Source organism: Setaria viridis, chromosome 5, assembly GCF_005286985.2.
Source record: "Setaria viridis chromosome 5, Setaria_viridis_v4.0, whole genome shotgun sequence".
Classification (NCBI taxonomy): Eukaryota; Viridiplantae; Streptophyta; class Magnoliopsida; order Poales; family Poaceae; genus Setaria; species Setaria viridis.
In genome coordinates, this window is record NC_048267.2 from 39,275,818 (window position 1) to 39,293,598 (window position 17,781).

The following is a 17,781-nucleotide window of genomic DNA, read 5'->3' on the forward strand; positions in this document are numbered from 1 at the left end:
CTTTCCGTTCTCCCCCCTCCCCCCCCGCGGGAGTCGGAGCCCAACCCATCCCACCCCAGATCCCACCCGCTCCCCGAATCGCCGCCACTTTTTCCATTAGCAGCCTTCCCGCAATCCCGCGGCCAGTTCGAGCCCTTCGCGGGAGGGACGGACTCACTGATTACTCGGGCTCAGCCCCCCTCCCTCCCAGCAGCGCGGGGTCACCTCGGCCGTCTCGCGGTGAGTTGAAATGTTGAATGGAGTCCTCGGTCCAATCTTCCCTTCCGCTTGGGATTGTTTTCGGTGTTCTGAATTTGCGTGGCGTACTGGCGTGGCGTGTGGGGGTCATGGCGTGCCGTCGTCGCGATCGCTCTCCCTCGCATTGCGCGATTCGATTTTTTTTTTTTTTTTTTTTTACTTTGCTTGCTTGTTTGCCTTTTGGGATGTAATGGTGATTTCTACTGCTGGCGATTCTGAGCTCGGTTGCGTCTGAGCTTCCGCAGAGTGGTTTAGTGCGGATTTGGTAAAACAGTTTGAGTTGGTATGGCGTGACGAATCTAACCTGAGCAGATACGCAGCTGCGGGGAATTGGATCCCCCAACCATGCGAATTTGGAACGGAGGAGTAGTGGAGTGTTCGGGAATCGGTGTCGTCATTTTTCTACGAGTCGAGTTAGTTGGAATCTAGTTAGGTCATGGTTCTCGTTCCGAGATGATTAAATCTTCTATGCGTGGGTTTTCATCAAACTAGAAGTTGGTTACTGCTAAGCTTCCCGCTTCGGAAGCTCCATGCCGGATTTGGTTACGCGTACCGGTGAGCTGAGCGAACGGCGGGCTCTCTTCCAGTTGGGTTGCCCCTGAACAACCAGAGCCAAAAAGCAGTTCCAGAATTTTCCAGACGCTGCCTCTATATTTTGCCTCCTAACTTCTAAGTCATTCATAATGGCAGACTCCTGATTGCGTTGGACACGGGTCCTAAGCTGTGAAGGTGGAAAGGAAAGGAAAGGAAAAGGAAGGCTTCAGTCCCAGGTCAAGCCATGATGGAGAGGTCGCTGCTGCAGGCGCTGGCCACGGCGGCGCAGGGAGGCACCTCGGGGACTTCGATACTGAGCATGCTCAAGTATGCTGTGCTGCCCATCGCCAAGGTGTTCACGGTCTGCTTCATGGGGTTCCTCATGGCCTGCAAGTACGTCAACATCCTCCAGCCCAACGGCCGCAAGCTTCTCAACGGGGTGAGCTTTGTCTCCTTGTAATAAAAGCTAGCTATGGGAAGGCTGTCTAATGGATTTTGTTCAAAGTAGGAAGACGTGGAGCATTAGAGGCCATGATTGCACTAATGCACTTTCCCACTGTATCAAATTAGACTGACATTTTCATTGTTTGCTGCAGCTTGTGTTTTCGCTTCTGCTTCCTTGCCTTATATTTTCCCAACTGGGTAGAGCAATCACTATTGAGAAGATGTTACAGTGGTAAGGAATATGGATTGATATCGTACATCAATTTTGTTTTATCTAGTAACATAATACTGTGTTACTTCATCTAAGTGTGCTGTATGGTTGTTGAATTCTGATGTGAGAGCTATTGACCGAGATGTTGTTTTCTGCTAATATTCTGTCTACTTGTATGTGCCTCTAGTCCTCTATTGTCTATAATCAGAAACAACCATTACTATATTACTTAAAAGTACAACGAAATAGTCTACATCTTTCTGGCTGGGTCAACTTTTAAATCATGAACTTCCAAACGGAACAAATTAGCTTGCTGAGCTCAAAATTCCTTCAGAAGGGACAGAAAAGAAATGGGCGTTCAAGTGTTAATTTGGTTCCAGTTGAATCTATGGGTCATATGGTTTTGACTACTTTAGTTATTTAATATACTGAAATATTGCAATCGTTGGAGTTTGGAGAAACTAGTCCATGTCATTTATCTGCATATGTATGTAATAATCTAAATTGTCATAATTTTTCTTACTGGGAATGTTTATCTTGTTGTAATTTAATATATTGAACTTGATGTTATGCTGTTATGGACTATTCAGTCCTCGTTTGCATTGACACATGCCTCAATTTTCTTCCACTCCCCGCATGTATATGCATTACAAGTGTCAATTTTCTTTTTTCTTTTGCATAAACTACTTTAGGAGTATGTTCTGGAATTCAGCTTTGCCAAATAAGCTGTGCACTCGTGTTCTGCCTCTCCTGTTATATTTCTAATAAGGTCATATATGCATGTTTGCAGGTGGTATATTCCAGTAAATATTGTTGTAGGTGCAGTATCTGGCTCTTTGATTGGCTTTGTTGTGGCATCTATCATCCGACCCCCATATCCGTACTTCAAGTTCACCATTATCCATATAGGAATAGGTACCACCTTTTGTTTCTTGAAAATAACTGCATTTGTATTTTTTTTGTCATTCAAATATCCAATATCAATACAGCTCCTTGTGTTTTATGCAGGAAATATTGGAAATATACCTCTGGTCCTCATTGCAGCGTTATGTCGGGATCCATCTAATCCGTTTGGTGACTCTGATAAATGCAACCAAGATGGAAATGCATATATCTCATTTGGTCAATGGGTATGTCGTATCCTCTTCTCTTTTCCCAGCTCATAAATGTCCATGTTTTACTCAGAAGTCTGAATACCAACTCTGTAGATCAAAGACAATCGCTTAGCATCTATATAGGCTACAAATAGCTGTTGGGATCGGTCACTCAGTGAATCCTTTTCGTGTTGCAGGTTGGTGCTATTATTGTTTACACATATGTGTTCAGGATGCTTGCTCCACCACCAGGACGCACCTTTGATGGCTCTGATGACGATGAACTTCCAGTCAAGGCATCTGGAGAGAATGCGGTGCCCGAACTCAGCAAATATCCAATTCCAACAAGCACTCACACTAGCACTGTACCAGAGGATGAACCATTGTTAGCTGCTGAGAAAGTTCAAAAAGAATGTGCCACTTCTGTAGGATCAAAGGTAAGAAAATGTAGTCATCGACTTGGGTTTCTAGTTATCGTTGTGATGCTCTTACTTCCTGCTAAAAAAAATAACCATGTTCTTACTAATGCAGATAATGGGCCATGTTAAATGTGTGATTAAATTCCTGAAAGACAAGCAGCTTCTCCAGCCACCGATTATTGCATCTGTATGTATTGCTGTTGCACTTTTTAGTAGTGTTTATATAAATCATTATGCATTCTGCGTCTTGACTTTATTTTTAAAAATGCACAGGCTTTTGCAATTGTCATTGGTATTGTCCCATTCCTGAAGAATTTTGTACTCACAGATGAAGCGCCTCTCTTCTTTTTCACAGACAGCTGCCTGATTCTTGGGTATTTACATGTCTCATTCTCTGTTTCCTTATGAATTATACAGATTATAGCCAATAAAGTTAGCAAACTTTGACAATCTATAATAGTATCTAGTGTCTAATCCGTAAAACACTTTCAGGGAAGCTATGATCCCATGCATTTTACTTGCTGTCGGGGGCAATCTCGTTGACGGTAAGCATCTTTTTTGTTTGAAACTCTGGGAAAATTGCATGGGACGAGATCAACCTTAGCAGTACCATCTTATAGGGTTTAGAGGCATTTTTCATGATTTTGTCTTTACATATGTTTATGGCATCAGGTCCTGGTGAAGGAAGTAAGAGGCTTGGTGTGCGTACAACCGTTGCTATAATTTTTGCACGTTTGGTCTTGGTCCCTCTTGCTGGGGTTGGCATCTTCATGGTAGTTGATAAACTTGGTTTCATTCCCAAAGACGACAAAATGTTCAAGTTTGTCGTGCTACTGCAGCATTCTATGCCCACATCAGTGTTGTCAGGTACGATAAGACACCAAGGACTACTACTTATCACTCATCATGTGCTTAGGGAGAACAGATTCCTCTAATAATGCTGTGTTATATGAGATCTGTTAGGTAATGGGGGTGGGGTGCCATGTTCCACATGGTAGCAAACCATGTTATGGAATCTGATTATACATTTTTTTTTTGCAGGTGCTGTTGCGAACCTGAGAGGGTGTGGTAAAGAATCAGCTGCAATCTTGTTCTGGGTTCACATTTTTGCTGTGTTCTCCATGGCAGGATGGATCATTGTATATTTGAGCTTGCTCTTCTAAGTATGTCGCTCCCTTATTTTAGCTGCTTTTTGCTCCATTTGTCATCGCATTTGCACCTGTCTGCTGTAACAGAAAACCTTGCTATTTACGTTGATCTGATATTTGGTCAACTGATCTGCAGACACCTTACTGCACACGAAGATCTTTGAAAGAACATATCATCCAAAGTATCACGGCGAAAATAGTGACATGAATATGTACAATAGCTAGTAAATCATGGTGAGGTATGAGTTGTATCAGCATTGATATACGGTCCTTCCCAATGCTATGGTAATTGTGGTTCTCTTTCCACTGCTGCAAGCAGTGAGCGAAGATGGCACAGCGGTGTTGCCCTGCTCGGTCACACCGAACCACTTAGATGGGGATGCCACGTTGTCCCAATCCATCCATTCGCTTTGTTCATTCCATCTCCTCACCAAAATATTAGCTTAATTTACTCCCTCCACCTATTGGTACCGGCTCAATACACCCCTAAACCGGATGTGCACCTTGATTTGCCTCCTTGGCATGGTTTTGACAAGTCAAATGAGGTCTACGTGGACAACCAAAGCTAAGCCATGCCGAGCTGCATTGACGGACACCCAACCCCATGGTTTGTCGCTGTCACCCGTGGGCTCGCGCGTCTGGCTTAATCGGCCATTCCACTTGGTGAAAACTGTTCTGCGTACACCTCGTTCCTCGTCAATCGCTGCTACCTACGCACCCAAGGACGTCAGCACCATTTGCTTGCTACTAGGCAGGGTGCACTCCTACTAAATACGAGCTATATATTTGCAATTTGCAAAAACACCAGAAGAGTCGATGAGAGAATTTGGAGCTCCCGATGTCTCCCCGTGATGATCTCGACAGAAAGAATTTGGAGCTCCTAATGTCTGCAGCGGGAATTGCTATTGATGCAAATCGGTCCTTTCCGAGACACTGATCACGGTAGTCAGCAGAGCCACCCAGGCGGCCGCCGACGAATTTGGGGCCGTTGACTGCCCGCGGGTGATTGATGTGCAGCGGGGCAGATCATTTCAGGGACTCTTCAGGAATGCCTTCTCCCTACTCTGTGTTCATTTGTGTTCGATTCTTTCGTTCCCCTTTTAGAAATCAATCTAATTCTTTTGGTAATATTGTTGGAATTTGCTTTCTTGATTTTCGCCTTTATTATCAGTGGATCGTTGTTTAGACTAAAATTAGCCGTTCAGAATGATTGTTTAATGGTTATGGATTGGAATTTGGATGCTTCAAAGTACCTGCCAGGCGGCCGGGGAGATCGCTCCCATCAAGCGACGTCTAGCGCGACGCGTGACGGCGGTGAGGTTGGGCGGAAGCCATTTGAGGACGATGATGTCAGCGTGGCCACCACCGTCAGTGACGATGTCATTGAGGATTGCGCCGACGTGCAAGGATTAGTATGGGACGAGAAGCACACCCGCCTTAATTGACTACATAATGGCTCGGCTTGGCCGACGAGTGCGGCTTCAACTCGGTGGAGTGGGGGCCAGACACCGTGCGTGGTTCAGCTCGATTTGGTGGCTCGGCAAACGCTGTTCACGTCAGCTAGCTGAATGGTAAAACCATGTACACATAGACTAATTCGGGTTAGAATCTAGTTTAGGGGGTCAATTGAGCCGGTATTAACAGGAGGAGGGAGTAAATTAAACTAAAATTTTGATTAGAAGGTGGGATGGATAAAATGAATATGTGAGAGGAGTAAAATGAACGTTTTCCCGATCAATACCCCTATTTTCCGTTTTGTCTTCGTTCCAAACAATATAGTATCCATGATCTTGATCTAATCCTCAGCTCCTTTCAAGTGTATTTGTCTGAGATGTCTACGTTGAGAGCTCGTTAAAATAGTGTAGCTGTATATATACCTAATGTCTTATGCTGCCCATAACGGTTTATTTTGGAGCGCATCATGTCGTATCATGCAGAAAACGTGCTCTGTGCCCATTGCTTCCCCGTCCACATTCCATGGATCTGATTATCAGAAGCCAATAGTTGTGAGTTTTTTTTTTGAACAATCAAGAATCGCGAGCTGCAGCTGGCCCCATGGGATTCCAGCACTTTCCTTGTCATCTTCTGACAGCGATTCGTTATTTAAGATCTGTGGTGGTATGATATGTCGTCTGATCTCTCCATGTGCTTATAGAGTTATGGATCTGGGACCCTGCAGATCTGAACTGAACTAGTGGAACCATCAAAGCGGGGTCAATAATTGCGTAACTACTGACGAGATCGGGATCATGCCAGCGTGTACGTGCTTGTTGTCGGGCGAGACAAAATTCCACTCGAGCGAGCATCGCATCACCCGATCCTGCTCAACGCGCAACGTCGCATGGTGGATTGCAATCAGCAGATCTGGGCGGTTTGCTCGCACAGAAACTTTCGCTGAGACGAATAGGCCACACGGAGCGGGCAGACTTTGCGACGCGTACTGCAGAACAAGTACTTTATCTATGGACAGCAGATTCTCTTTTGTTATAGTCCAATAGGCCGTTGCTGCTGCACAGTAATGCTCCAAGCATAGTTGGGGAAATCTCGATTATGTTGGAGTACGCTCGAATATCATATGCCTCCGGTAGTACTACATAACGTTTCAGTCACTGCAAAGATAACAGTGGCTAGTGCAGGCTATACCTATATGTTTACGTCGCGAAACCTTTGACCACTTGCGGTTTATTCAAGCACGCATGCACATGGAAACTTCGATGCCCTCATTCGGGGATCTCCAGTCAAACAAACGAGCAAGTTTTCTTATCTATATATCTTGACTAATCTAAACTTAATATAACAAATGTGACATAAAGTTTAATGTTCCAACAATCATGACAGTACAACGTAACTTAATACTCCGTATTACGTTCCTGGTGGCTGGTGCTCTCCGTGCTCAAGTTGCAGCAAACAACGCGGACACCAAATGCTGCAAAAACACAACGAAAGAAAACCCACAGGCCAAACGAAAGAACGCTTACTTCACATCGCTGCACCACACCGTGTTTCAGCTATTCTTTTCCCTCTCCTGGTGCCGCAGCTTTGGAATCAATTCCATGGCCAGAGTTAGCAGCAAAGCAAACACGAACGAACCAGCACCCCTACAGCACCGTGGAATTAATGCAGCGTGGTAAAGCACCCTGTTGAGGCAACGAATCTCAGCCTATCATTTTCACTGCTCCACATCGCCGTCCTGCTACCTCCTCACCTTTCCTCTTCACGCAAATGGCGAAAACGTCGGTTGAGTTCTGCGTGATCTCTGCACGCGGCCTGGGCCGCAGGTCGTCGCTGCTCAAACCGCAGTGGTTCTCCGTCGCATGGGTCGATCCCAACAGCAAGTACTGCACCAAGGTGGACGCGTCAGGGAGCTCCGATCCAAGCTGGGGCATGAAGTTCTCGGTCTCAGCTGACGAGCATGATCTGAGCAGCCTGCAGCGGAAGGCGCTGACGGTGGAAGTGTACAGGAGAGAGCCCATCTTCCTGAGGGAGCACCTCCAGGGAGCTGCCGTCGTCCAGATGAAGGAGTACTTCGACAAATTTGCGAATGGCGATGAGCACCCGGGGCTTATTGAGGAGACTGCAAGCTTCCAGCTTAGGAGGAAGAAGTCAGACAAAGCTCATGGGTTTGTAGATATATCCATCCGAATCTGCAAAGAGGAAGATGTCCATGCTCAGTTTTCAGGTAAACAGAAACTTCTGTTTTTCATTTCAAGATAGAACAATACGGCATACTAGATGGCAGTTGCACCCATTGCGCTGATAGGTATTCAGTACAATACTTGCAAAATAGATCTTTCTACAAAGAATTTGCACACAAACAATACAAAGTTATGTTTAACCAATAGATCCTGTGATTTAAGATGACTTTAACAAACATTTACCTTATTGATTATACAATCCGCATACAACTGAATTCAACTCTATTGCCTTGTTGTGAATGTGCAGGCTCACATGACGGATCAAAGTATCCAAACCAGGTTGGGATCACATTGGCTATAGAAGATGGTCCAGTTTATAATTATCCAGCACTGCCTTCAAGCCATTATAGGGATCACAGTGAACATAATGATCTCTATGGCAACACCATGCCAGCAACCCCTACCACTCGGTCAGATCCAACACCATCAGGAAGTCATGGCTATAGCAATCAACCCCCACTGATCCCACAAACCCTGCCACCTCCCACTACAAACCCCAGTTACTTTTCCCCACCATATCCTGCTGCTAGGGGGCAAGTGCCGCAGAACTACATAAATATGCCACCAAGAAGGTTTGCAGGTCAGAATGGTCCGCCTAACCTGGGAATGGGGCTTGGAGCTGGAGCGCTGGCCGCTGGAACTCTGATATTTGGTGAAAATTTGTTGCCAGGACCAAGTTTTGGTGCTGGTCTTGATAGTGCGAGCTTAACTTTATCTTCCAATGCACCATTCTAACTTATGCGCTAATGTCAGCCCATGTGCTTGTAACAAATTGTTGTAGCAACATCTGAAAAGTTACGAGCATTCTATCATATATAATGGAGTTATGTTGCTCAAATGCCTGCACTCCATCCAACCTATCAACATGTGGAACATTTCGCAGATTATGTCAGCCTCAGGATCACCTTCCCACTTTCACTGTTTTCTCACCCTACCTCTACCCAGCTGCAACCGGGTGTAGCCTTCTGCACCCCTTGGCGTTTCATCTCCCCTCTCACCTCTTCAAGTTCCTTAAAGTTTCCCTCCCAACCATAAGTGTTGGCAAGCAGAACCCATCCCCCGCTCCCTGATTCCTCTGCCATCATCAGCATCCTAGCTGCCTCTTCTGCTCTCTCCTTATCACCATGCATCCGGCATGCTGCAAGGTATGTCCGCCACGCACCAGCACCCACATCACCAGCCTCTTGTACTACCCTTCTCGCTTCATCCAACCACCCTGCTCGCCCAAGCATGTCAGTGACACATGCGTAGTGCTCCAGCTGTGGCTCCAATCCAAACTCCTCCTTCATCCTCTTTAGAAAATCCTTCCCTTCCTCGACAAGCCCAGAATGGCTGCAAGCCGACAATGTTCCCAGCAACGTTACCTCATCTGGCACCAGGCCTTCTTCTATCATCTGGTGAAACAACTTCAGTGCCTCTTGCCCACGCCCGTGTGATGCATACCCATCGATCATAATGTTCCATGATGCCACATCCCGTTGTCGTGTCCAATCAAACACACGACGAGCCTCATCCAGACCACCACTCTTCGCATACATGTCCGCCAGTGCATTGCAAGCAAACACGTCCATTGCACCATCACAGGCCAGTCCGCTCGTTACGATGTACCCATGCACCTTCCTCCCAACCTGCAGGGCTGCAGTCTTTGCGCATGCAGGGAGAACAGCCGCAACGGTCACTGCATCCGGCCACAGTGCAGCACGTCTCATCCTCGCAAACAGACTCATCGTCCCCACATGGTCAGCCGAGTACTGCAGTGCTGACAGCATTGAGTTCCAGCTGAACAGATCCTTATCACTCTCCCCTAGTGACTCAAACACCCTTGTTGCATCGTCCACCTGATGGCACTTCCCGTAAAGATCTATCAACGCATTACACACCGATGCCTCCTTGTCAAATCCTGACTTCACCAACAAACCATGAACCGTGCCCCCACCCCTGAGATCTGCTGTCGCAGTACAAACCGATAGGATCCCGGTGACTGTGAAGCTGCTGATCTCCACCTCGCCCGCCTCTCTCATCTTCCTGAAGCATTCCGTGGCACGGTCAAAGCACCCGAGCTTCGCGAACCCATTGACCATGGCGTTCCACACGACGACATCCCGGTCGGTCAATTCGTCGAACAGGCGGTGGGCGTGGTCGGCGAGGCCGAACCTCAGGCACCCCCGGAGCAGAGCGCTGGCGCAGAAGAGGTCGTGAGCGAGGCCGCAACGGAGGGCGAGGCCGTGGAGCGCGAGTAGGTGCGGCGGGGAAGGGGCCGAGGAGAAGAGGGGAGGGAAGGAGAACGCGTCGGGGGAGTGGGCGAGGCGGAGGCTGCGGAAGAGCGGGAGCGCCAGCGCGTGGGGCAGCGAGAGCGCCGCGTTGTAGCAGGGGAGCGGGTCGGTGGGCGCCAGGAGGAGCGGGATAGTGGGGCGGTGCAGCGCGGCCGGGGCGCGCGCGTAGAGGGAGACGAGGGATGTGAGCGCGGCGGGGGAGGCGGCGAGGCGGCCGGACACGATGAGGTGCGCGTGGAGCGGGAGGAGGAGGCGAGCGGTGGGAGGGGCCGCCCGGGAGAGGATAGCGCGGAGCGGAACGCGCAGCGCCGCCGACATCTTTTGGCTGCGGCTGCGGCGGGCGGCGGCGGCGTGGTCTGCTGGCGTGGGGATTTGAACGTCTTGGTGCCCGCCGCGGCCTTCGTCGCGCCCCGTGCGCGCGATCGCTGGCTTCCCCGCCGCGTCCGTCGGCAGCAGCGCCGGGCAGGCACACAAACAAAGGCCTCGCTCGCAACTTCATTTTCGGCCCACGGACTTTGGGCCCTGGCTTGCACGATTTTGGGCCGTTTCCGGCGGACAGACAGGCATTTGCAAAGTTGGGCTTAATGAGGCTTGTCCGACGAGAAAATGAATGATTGCGGTTGCGGGTTCGTGCGCTTCGGTGAAACTTGAAAGAAAAGGATCCGCCGGTGGTGGGGATCTGGGGATCTATCTCATCTCGGCTTCCGGCGGGTGACACGAGCTCCTGGATTGGTGCTCCCGGTATCCTCACTTTGCAGGCGCCAACAGCGTCAAAAAGGGTTAAAGAATGAGGGCATGGGTCAGTTCAGATGGCCTTTATTTGGCACAGGACGGTCCCGGGACCCGTCGTGTCCGTGGGGGCCGCGACAAGCTGACAGCTCGGTGCGTGGCACGGCATGGCCCTGGGCGGCCGCGGGCGCTGCTGCCGTGTTGCGACGCGTATGGCGTCGGCGCCGAGGAATCGTGTTCGTTTCTGCTGGTCATCTTCCCTTGGTACTCCGCTACGGCGGCGTAGCTTGCCGCGGCTGCACGCTGCCAGGCCGGCCGGCGCGACGCGGGGCGCGGATCCTCCTCCCGTTTCACCCCAAGTAACATGCGCGAGATTTGGGTCTGCTCCTCAGGACCTCAGCCCATCCGTCGCAGCGTACGGCAAACGCCAGCCATGCCGCCGTGGCCCGTGGCCGCATCCTATGCCCAGCGCCCCCGTCTGTCGCTTCCGGTTCACAGAAAAACTAGCAGCGTAAGTACAAACCGTGGTGGGAGTGGAGAGGCAGGTGGTCACTCAGGCCAAGGGAGCATGTGAGGGCATTATAGAGTCACGCACAGATGAGCAGGGAGCAGGCGATGCGAGCACGAGCGTTGGTCCCGGCCGGAGCAGCGAAACGTGGCGCCGATCCCACCTTGTGATTCCTTCTACTATTTCCTCGTGTGGAGGCGTGTCACCATGCGCCAGCCTTCCTTCCGCGTAGGCCTCGCCGTCGCCGCTCCCACGGAAGAGCTTCTCATCGATCAGTTCCATGTGCGCCGCCACCCCTGCCTGATTCCAACCGAGGTCGCTAGCTGCCCGCAGCGCTCGACTCTCGAGCTCGTGTGAACGAGAGGGGGGTGGCGTTTGTCAACACATGGAGCCTCTTCTTTTTTGTGCTGTTGTTGTCGTTTTTGCCGCTTTCTGTTTAGTCTCGTGTGGCGGTGTGAGGCTATTGTTTTCTGCAGGCTGCAGCTGAGGAGGCAATAAGGTTTTGTTTACGGCCTTACGGGTCATTGGCTAGGAAGGTGATAATAGAATTATTCATGGGTCAGCTACTATGAGTATGTAGCCCATTCTTTGTAGCATCAGATGATGGAACTTCCTTGCTGAAGTCAATGGTACTCCTAAAATGGTTGCCCGTTGAAGAGAAAACGTTCAAGAGATTATGCACAGAACAGAAACATACACATTAACATCTTTCACCGAAACAACAGATCACAACCAGCAACGTAGCATCTTCTGTTTGGTTGTCTAGAACTTCTCTTCTTTTTTCCCAGTTATAATTGTCCATCCTACTAATTAAATTCTTTGCTATTGTTGTTTCAGTTATAAACGCACTTGGCCCTATTTTTCTAACTGTGTGTAGGAAAATGTATCTATTCAGTAAAAGCAATAGTGTATGCGTGGCTGTTAAGGGAAATAATAAAAGTAATATGACATAATTGAACCCGTCAACTGTAAGCCTTGGATGTAAAGCCTTAAATTTGATCACTTTTGCTTATAGATCCACTTATCATCTCCTATTATAATAAGTCCGTAGATATCCCCTGGTTGTAAAACTGCTAAAATTGTTTTCACGTGAACTGTAATTATTTTGCATGTTCAATAAACATAGTTGAGGTGCAAAAGTCATTTACGACACGGATGCTTTGATCTTTGGGAGCTAATGAGATAGGTATAATTAATGATAAAAGGTATATATTACTTTAAAAACAAATGGTTATAAGTAATAAAACGTGTATTGAGTATATTCATATTCCTATAATAACCGAGATAATTATGCTAAACTATGAGATGGGAGAAGTAGCCATACAAAGCATGTGCATCCTCTTATCCCTAATGGCGTCCTCATATGTGTTGATGGACAGGTTGCTAGTAGTAGGTGGAGTTGCACGATAAAAACATGCGACACTTCCTGTGAGAATATGTTTAGTGTGGCAAGTGTAGATCAAAGTACAGGGAGACTTAGGGGCAGAAAAACTAAAAAACTAACTAACCGAGGCAAAAAAAAAAGTTGATAATTTCATTCATCTTAGTTATTTTCAGCATGTAATTTTGTGCTAAACTTTACACAATCAATGTAGTCTGATAAGCTAAATCTCTATACTAATCTTATATTTTATTTCTATGTGCGTATATTTTATAGATATCATGCGTACTCACAATGATTAGCGGTCATTTGGATTCTAATTCAAGATGTGTTGTTGTAATTAATAAATTTTGTAAATAGAAAAACACACTTATAGTTTATGATCGATATTAGACACAATAACATTATCTCACAGACTAGTATCTTGTTATTTTGTCAATCAAAGTAATTGTCTTTAATTTGATTAATTTGTCTAAGAGAATAGAACATTAAAATTCATATAATGGTTAACAAGCAATGAAAAAATAAAACTGAGCTAACGACATACTTTTACATGTAAAAGCAAATCATACATAAATTAGTAACATATAATACAGTGTTGAAATATTGATTAGACGTGTTTGTGTCTGCCAAAAAGAAAGATACAATAAAAAGGAGTAGTGTTATGAAAGATTTAGACATCAATTATATGACCCTACTGCAAAGAAAAATGCATATAAGTAGTGTTTATTGTAAATGAAATGATGATGAAGGTCCATGGTGGATGCATGGAAGACAAAACTATTTGTGATTATTCTCATGAAAAATATGTTGGGATGAAATTGATTTTTGAGATATATACACTTAAACAATATAATTAAGCTTAATGGTAATTTGACATGATAAGTACAGATACGACTAAATTCTACGTATCTCTACAGGTATAGACGGTCTGCCCTATACGCATCCCCTAAACCCTACGTCAAACCGGGAACGGAAAAAAAGTCTCACCAACCGGCGGCGGCTGCTAAAAACCTACTCCACCTTACCGCCGCTATAAACCCTACAAAGAGGGTAAAAAGGAGGCGAGCCAGCCGAAGAAACCCCCAGTGGAAGCGGCCGTTTTTGACATCTCGTATGCTCGATTTCGCTGGAATCCTCCGCGGTTGATTTTACCGCACAGCAGAAAAGGGGATAAACACGATAAAAATCGGAGGAAAACGCAATCTCATCTTCCCTTCCGCCGCCGCCGCCGCCGCCGCCTCGCGCGATTGGTAGCAGCTTAATCCGACCCCCGTCCGGCCCGCCGCCATGGAGGCGCTGACGGCCACGGACAAATGCTTCTCCCCGGCCAGGGCGATGTCCCCGATGCCGATTATGAGGCCCCCTGCATCACCGGACGCTGCCAGGTAAGACGGCACTCCGATAGGATTCTTGAAATCTACTCGCTTTTTGCCAAAATCTTGTTCCCCCTGTTCTTGGTGTTGTTGGATCGTCTCCTGAATCGTGTCCTTTTTTCTGTGCTGGTTCGATGGGATTGGATTGGATTGCGGCGGCGCAGTCAGTATCTGGAGGAGTTGCTGCAGGAGCAACAGAAGCTCGGGCCCTTCGTGCAGGTGCTCCCAATCTGCGGTAGGCTGTTGAATCAAGGTGAGATATATTTCGTCTTTATAGCACCAGTCTTGGCTCAGATTCAGTAGTTCGTCTGCTCTGTTCCTGTTATGAGCTTGTGTCTTTATGATAAAAGAGCAGTCTTTTCATTTATTTGTTCGTATAAAGGCACAGTGGTTCAACGTGGGATGACTTGTAAGGGGAACTGACATATTTCCTGTATCTCAGTACAAGATGTAATTGTTTGCTTCTGAAAATGGTAGCTTTATCGATGGTAGCTATTTTGTTGTATGCCGATGTTAATGCTGATCGCAGACTTGAACTCTTGGAACCATAATGTGCAGAGATAATGAAAATATCAAGTATACTTTCACACCTTGGAGTTAGGGGAAATGAGAGGTTGCCACCAATTGCAAGTCCAAATCATATGCCTCCATTGCCCAGGGTGCCTAATTTTTGTGGAAACGGTTTTGGTCCATGGAATGGGATGCATCCTGAGGTATTTGTTCTGTCTACTAAAGTTGTTTTAAATTTGTTCAGTTCATCCATTTACTTGATTGCTCTGCATTGTGTGCCTTCAAATTCTATGCGGAAAAAATGATACTACAGAATATATATAGGTTGTCTGCGATTGAAGCTTATAATTTTGGTTCTCTTGTAGTTTCATTAGGATATAACTCCATAGTCATATGGATCTGCCTTTAATGTGTTTATGAAATCGCTCTTTGGATAATACAGCTGTTCACAAGTGTTGCTGTTATTTTTTGAAAAAATAAGTGTTGCTGTTATGTGGATGTAAACATGTGGCAAATGGAGCAAACAAGCTACCTTCACATCTGTTTCTTTTGTTATCATCAATGGATGCATGCATAAGTTCCAAAATAGACAGACCTCACCTGATATAGTGAGCCTTGCCTATTAGGAAACTACATTCAATATTCATATCCTAGACTATCCATTTATAGGAAAGCCTGAAAGACAGCATTTGTCGGTTGGAACAATGCATGTAATCTAATATATAGATGTACCATCCATATAATTTAGTTATGAGTCGAACAGATAGGTTCATTTGTTTTGGTGAATGCATTGAATCAGTTTACTAGACAGTGCGAAGGTATCCAGAAGATCTGAACACCACTAAATAGTATACACCTTCTACATTAGCGACCTATTTTCATTCTGAATGATATTTTGCACTTGGCCCATAAGAGTAGTTGTGAAACTAGCTTCATACCAAAGGCTTCAATGTTATGCTCCGTTTTTTTTTTCATTCAGAAGGCCTAAATCAAAATGCTTGAAAAGTCAACTTGGTTTCACGCGGAATGGTTTCTCCTCAAGCTTCCTTGAAGAGTAGTTTAGAAGCTAGTGTATGTTGAATTTTTAAAATATGGTACAAGAAACATTGCATTTGAAGGTCTCTGTCTTAGCTAAAAAGTTGGTGATATGCATAATACTTTTGAATTGCTTCTTATCATGCAATTGTACCATCAGCTACTCTTGTTTTGCAATTTTTTATTCTCATTACTGTTGTATTGTGTTATTGTTATCTATTTTATCTCTGAAGAAGTAAGCTTAACTTACCATCCTATTCTCATACCATGACTTTTCAGAGAAATGGTTTTCCTAGGGGAGCCATGGGCTGGCAAGGTGCTGCACAGAACCATTCCTCTTACATTGTCAAGAAGATCGTGCGATTAGAAGTACCAACAGATGCTTACCCTAACGTATGTTCTTTCCTGCTTGTGATGCTTACTAATATCAAGCTGTAATTTATAATTTCTTAATTACCCTTGATGCGCTTCATGCAGTTCAACTTCATTGGCCGTCTGCTTGGGCCGAGGGGACACTCACTGAAGAGAGTTGAAGCTACTACAGGCTGCCGTGTTTTCATCAGAGGGAAGGGATCCATAAAAGATCCTGTGAAGGTAAATAAATTCTCTCATATTCTTGAGCTGATTCTTTAATTAGATGTAACACTTCGTGGGGCAAGCATAAAATGCTGACATGCCATTCTGTCTGTTTCCTGTAGGAGGAACAGCTTAAGGGAAGGCCTGGCTATGAACACTTGGGCGATCCAACACATATCTTGATTGAGGCTGAATTACCTGCTGATGTCATTGACACCAAACTGGCACAAGCACAGGAGATACTAGAGGAGTTGCTGAAACCAGTGGTATGCATATCATTGTCTAACCCTCTTCTTTTATCCATTCCTCAATACTTTCATGAGCAAACAACATTTTAGGAAAGGTGAATGAAATGAGTTGTTATTAAATATGTTGCGTAAGCAATTTTTTTTGCAATTCCTAAGTCATTTATGGATTATCAGTGTTAATTATGAACCAGTGGTAGTTCTATTTTCTTCACGAATACTGCCCCATATATAACTAATAACATCGTTCTGGAGCATCAATTTGTAGTTATATCACATGGTTTTCGTAGTAATATCACATGGTTTTCCCATAAAACAAATAGAAGGGAGGTAGCATGCACAATCTGCTTTCTTTATCTCTGTTTTTCTAATCCCAATTCATTGATGGTTTATCATGTAGGATGAGTCACAAGACAACATAAAGAGGCAACAGCTTCGAGAACTTGCTATGTTGAACTCAGTATATCGAGAGGATAGCCCACATCAGAACGGCAGTGCCTCTCCCTTCAGCAATGGTGGCACAAAACAGTGAGAGTGGGGGACTCATTCCTCAACCCTGATCCTTGCAGAAACTCTCTAGACTCTACCCAGTCTTGCTCTCATGACAGACATAGCTTTTCTGATGCTTAAGCTCCCGTGATGGTGTTGGAATTCATGCCATTGCTAGCTGGTGAATTTTGATCTCCCTCATGACATTGACCTGCGGCTGAGATGACAAGTAGTGAACAAAATCCTCCATGGCTGTGTACTTAGAATGTTTCTTTTAATTCTTCGTTGTCGCCGACTATTAGTGCTGATAGTGCAGAGAGTGAGAGTTCCAGTATTTTAAGCTATTTGATTGACTATAAAGTTATGCCTGTGCGACATATACTTGATTATGAATTCATGATAGTATTTGCCGACACAGATCTTATATCTCCGTGACGCTATTTTCGAAAATGCATCTCTGAGACGCATTTTCTGTAGCACGTTTGTCTGTTCACTTGCTGTTTGCTGCTTCCAGTTCACCCTGTTGTTTTTTCTTAAAAAAAATCTTACCTATTGAATTGACTTGTATACTTAAAATTGCTAGTATCAGATTTCTGGTTGGAATTGAAGCAACGACATTTGTGCAGTACTACCAGTACTTTGTTTTAAATTGTAGGTTATTTTAACTTTAAATTGTAGGTTATTTTAACTTTGTGCAGTACTACCTTTGTTTTAAATTGTAGGTTATTTTAACTTTTCTATGTTCGTACGTGTTTGTGCATACAATTTAGGATGGAGGGAGTAGGTGTTTGTGCATACAATTTAGGATGGAGGGAGTAGTTTAGCTAAGGGTGCAATGGTTTTGTGTGGCAGCAGCTACTTTTACTTAAACTATAAG

General features: G+C 45.7%; 4 protein-coding genes across 5 annotated transcripts; 3 read left to right on the top strand and 1 right to left on the bottom strand.

The window, feature by feature from the left end:
* Positions 1-4,393, top strand: LOC117858309 (protein PIN-LIKES 6). 2 transcript variants are annotated; one of them, XM_034741355.2, is made up of 12 exons: positions 1-219; positions 928-1,210; positions 1,368-1,447; positions 2,217-2,341; positions 2,435-2,556; positions 2,718-2,957; positions 3,052-3,126; positions 3,213-3,313; positions 3,432-3,484; positions 3,612-3,806; positions 3,981-4,102; positions 4,224-4,393. In XM_034741355.2, the coding sequence occupies exons 2-11, from the start codon at positions 1,016-1,018 to the stop codon at positions 4,100-4,102; spliced, it is 1,308 nt and encodes a 435-aa protein (XP_034597246.1). In that variant the 5' UTR covers positions 1-219; positions 928-1,015; the 3' UTR covers positions 4,224-4,393. The 2 variants fall into 2 exon arrangements, with proteins under 2 accessions (XP_034597246.1, XP_034597247.1); XM_034741356.2 differs by lacking the exon at positions 4,224-4,393 and having other exon boundaries at positions 3,981-4,212.
* A 2,432-nt stretch (positions 4,394-6,825) lies between these two features.
* Positions 6,826-11,227, bottom strand: LOC117858706 (pentatricopeptide repeat-containing protein At3g14730). Its single transcript, XM_034741831.2, has 2 exons — positions 7,966-11,227; positions 6,826-7,731 (listed from the first exon to the last, which is right to left on the bottom strand). Exon 1 carries the CDS (start codon positions 10,371-10,373, stop codon positions 8,709-8,711), a length of 1,665 nt encoding a protein of 554 aa, XP_034597722.1. The 5' UTR covers positions 10,374-11,227; the 3' UTR covers positions 6,826-7,731; positions 7,966-8,708.
* Positions 7,310-8,640, top strand: LOC117858707 (uncharacterized). Its single transcript, XM_034741832.2, has 2 exons — positions 7,310-7,766; positions 8,030-8,640. Exons 1-2 carry the CDS (start codon positions 7,310-7,312, stop codon positions 8,515-8,517), a joined length of 945 nt encoding a protein of 314 aa, XP_034597723.1. The 3' UTR covers positions 8,518-8,640.
* Positions 11,228-13,710: 2,483 nt separating the features above from the next.
* Positions 13,711-17,321, top strand: LOC117854550 (KH domain-containing protein SPIN1). Its single transcript, XM_034736776.2, has 7 exons — positions 13,711-14,061; positions 14,214-14,302; positions 14,608-14,762; positions 15,874-15,987; positions 16,072-16,188; positions 16,293-16,436; positions 16,816-17,321. Exons 1-7 carry the CDS (start codon positions 13,964-13,966, stop codon positions 16,945-16,947), a joined length of 849 nt encoding a protein of 282 aa, XP_034592667.1. The 5' UTR covers positions 13,711-13,963; the 3' UTR covers positions 16,948-17,321.
* Positions 17,322-17,781: the final 460 nt, after the last annotated feature.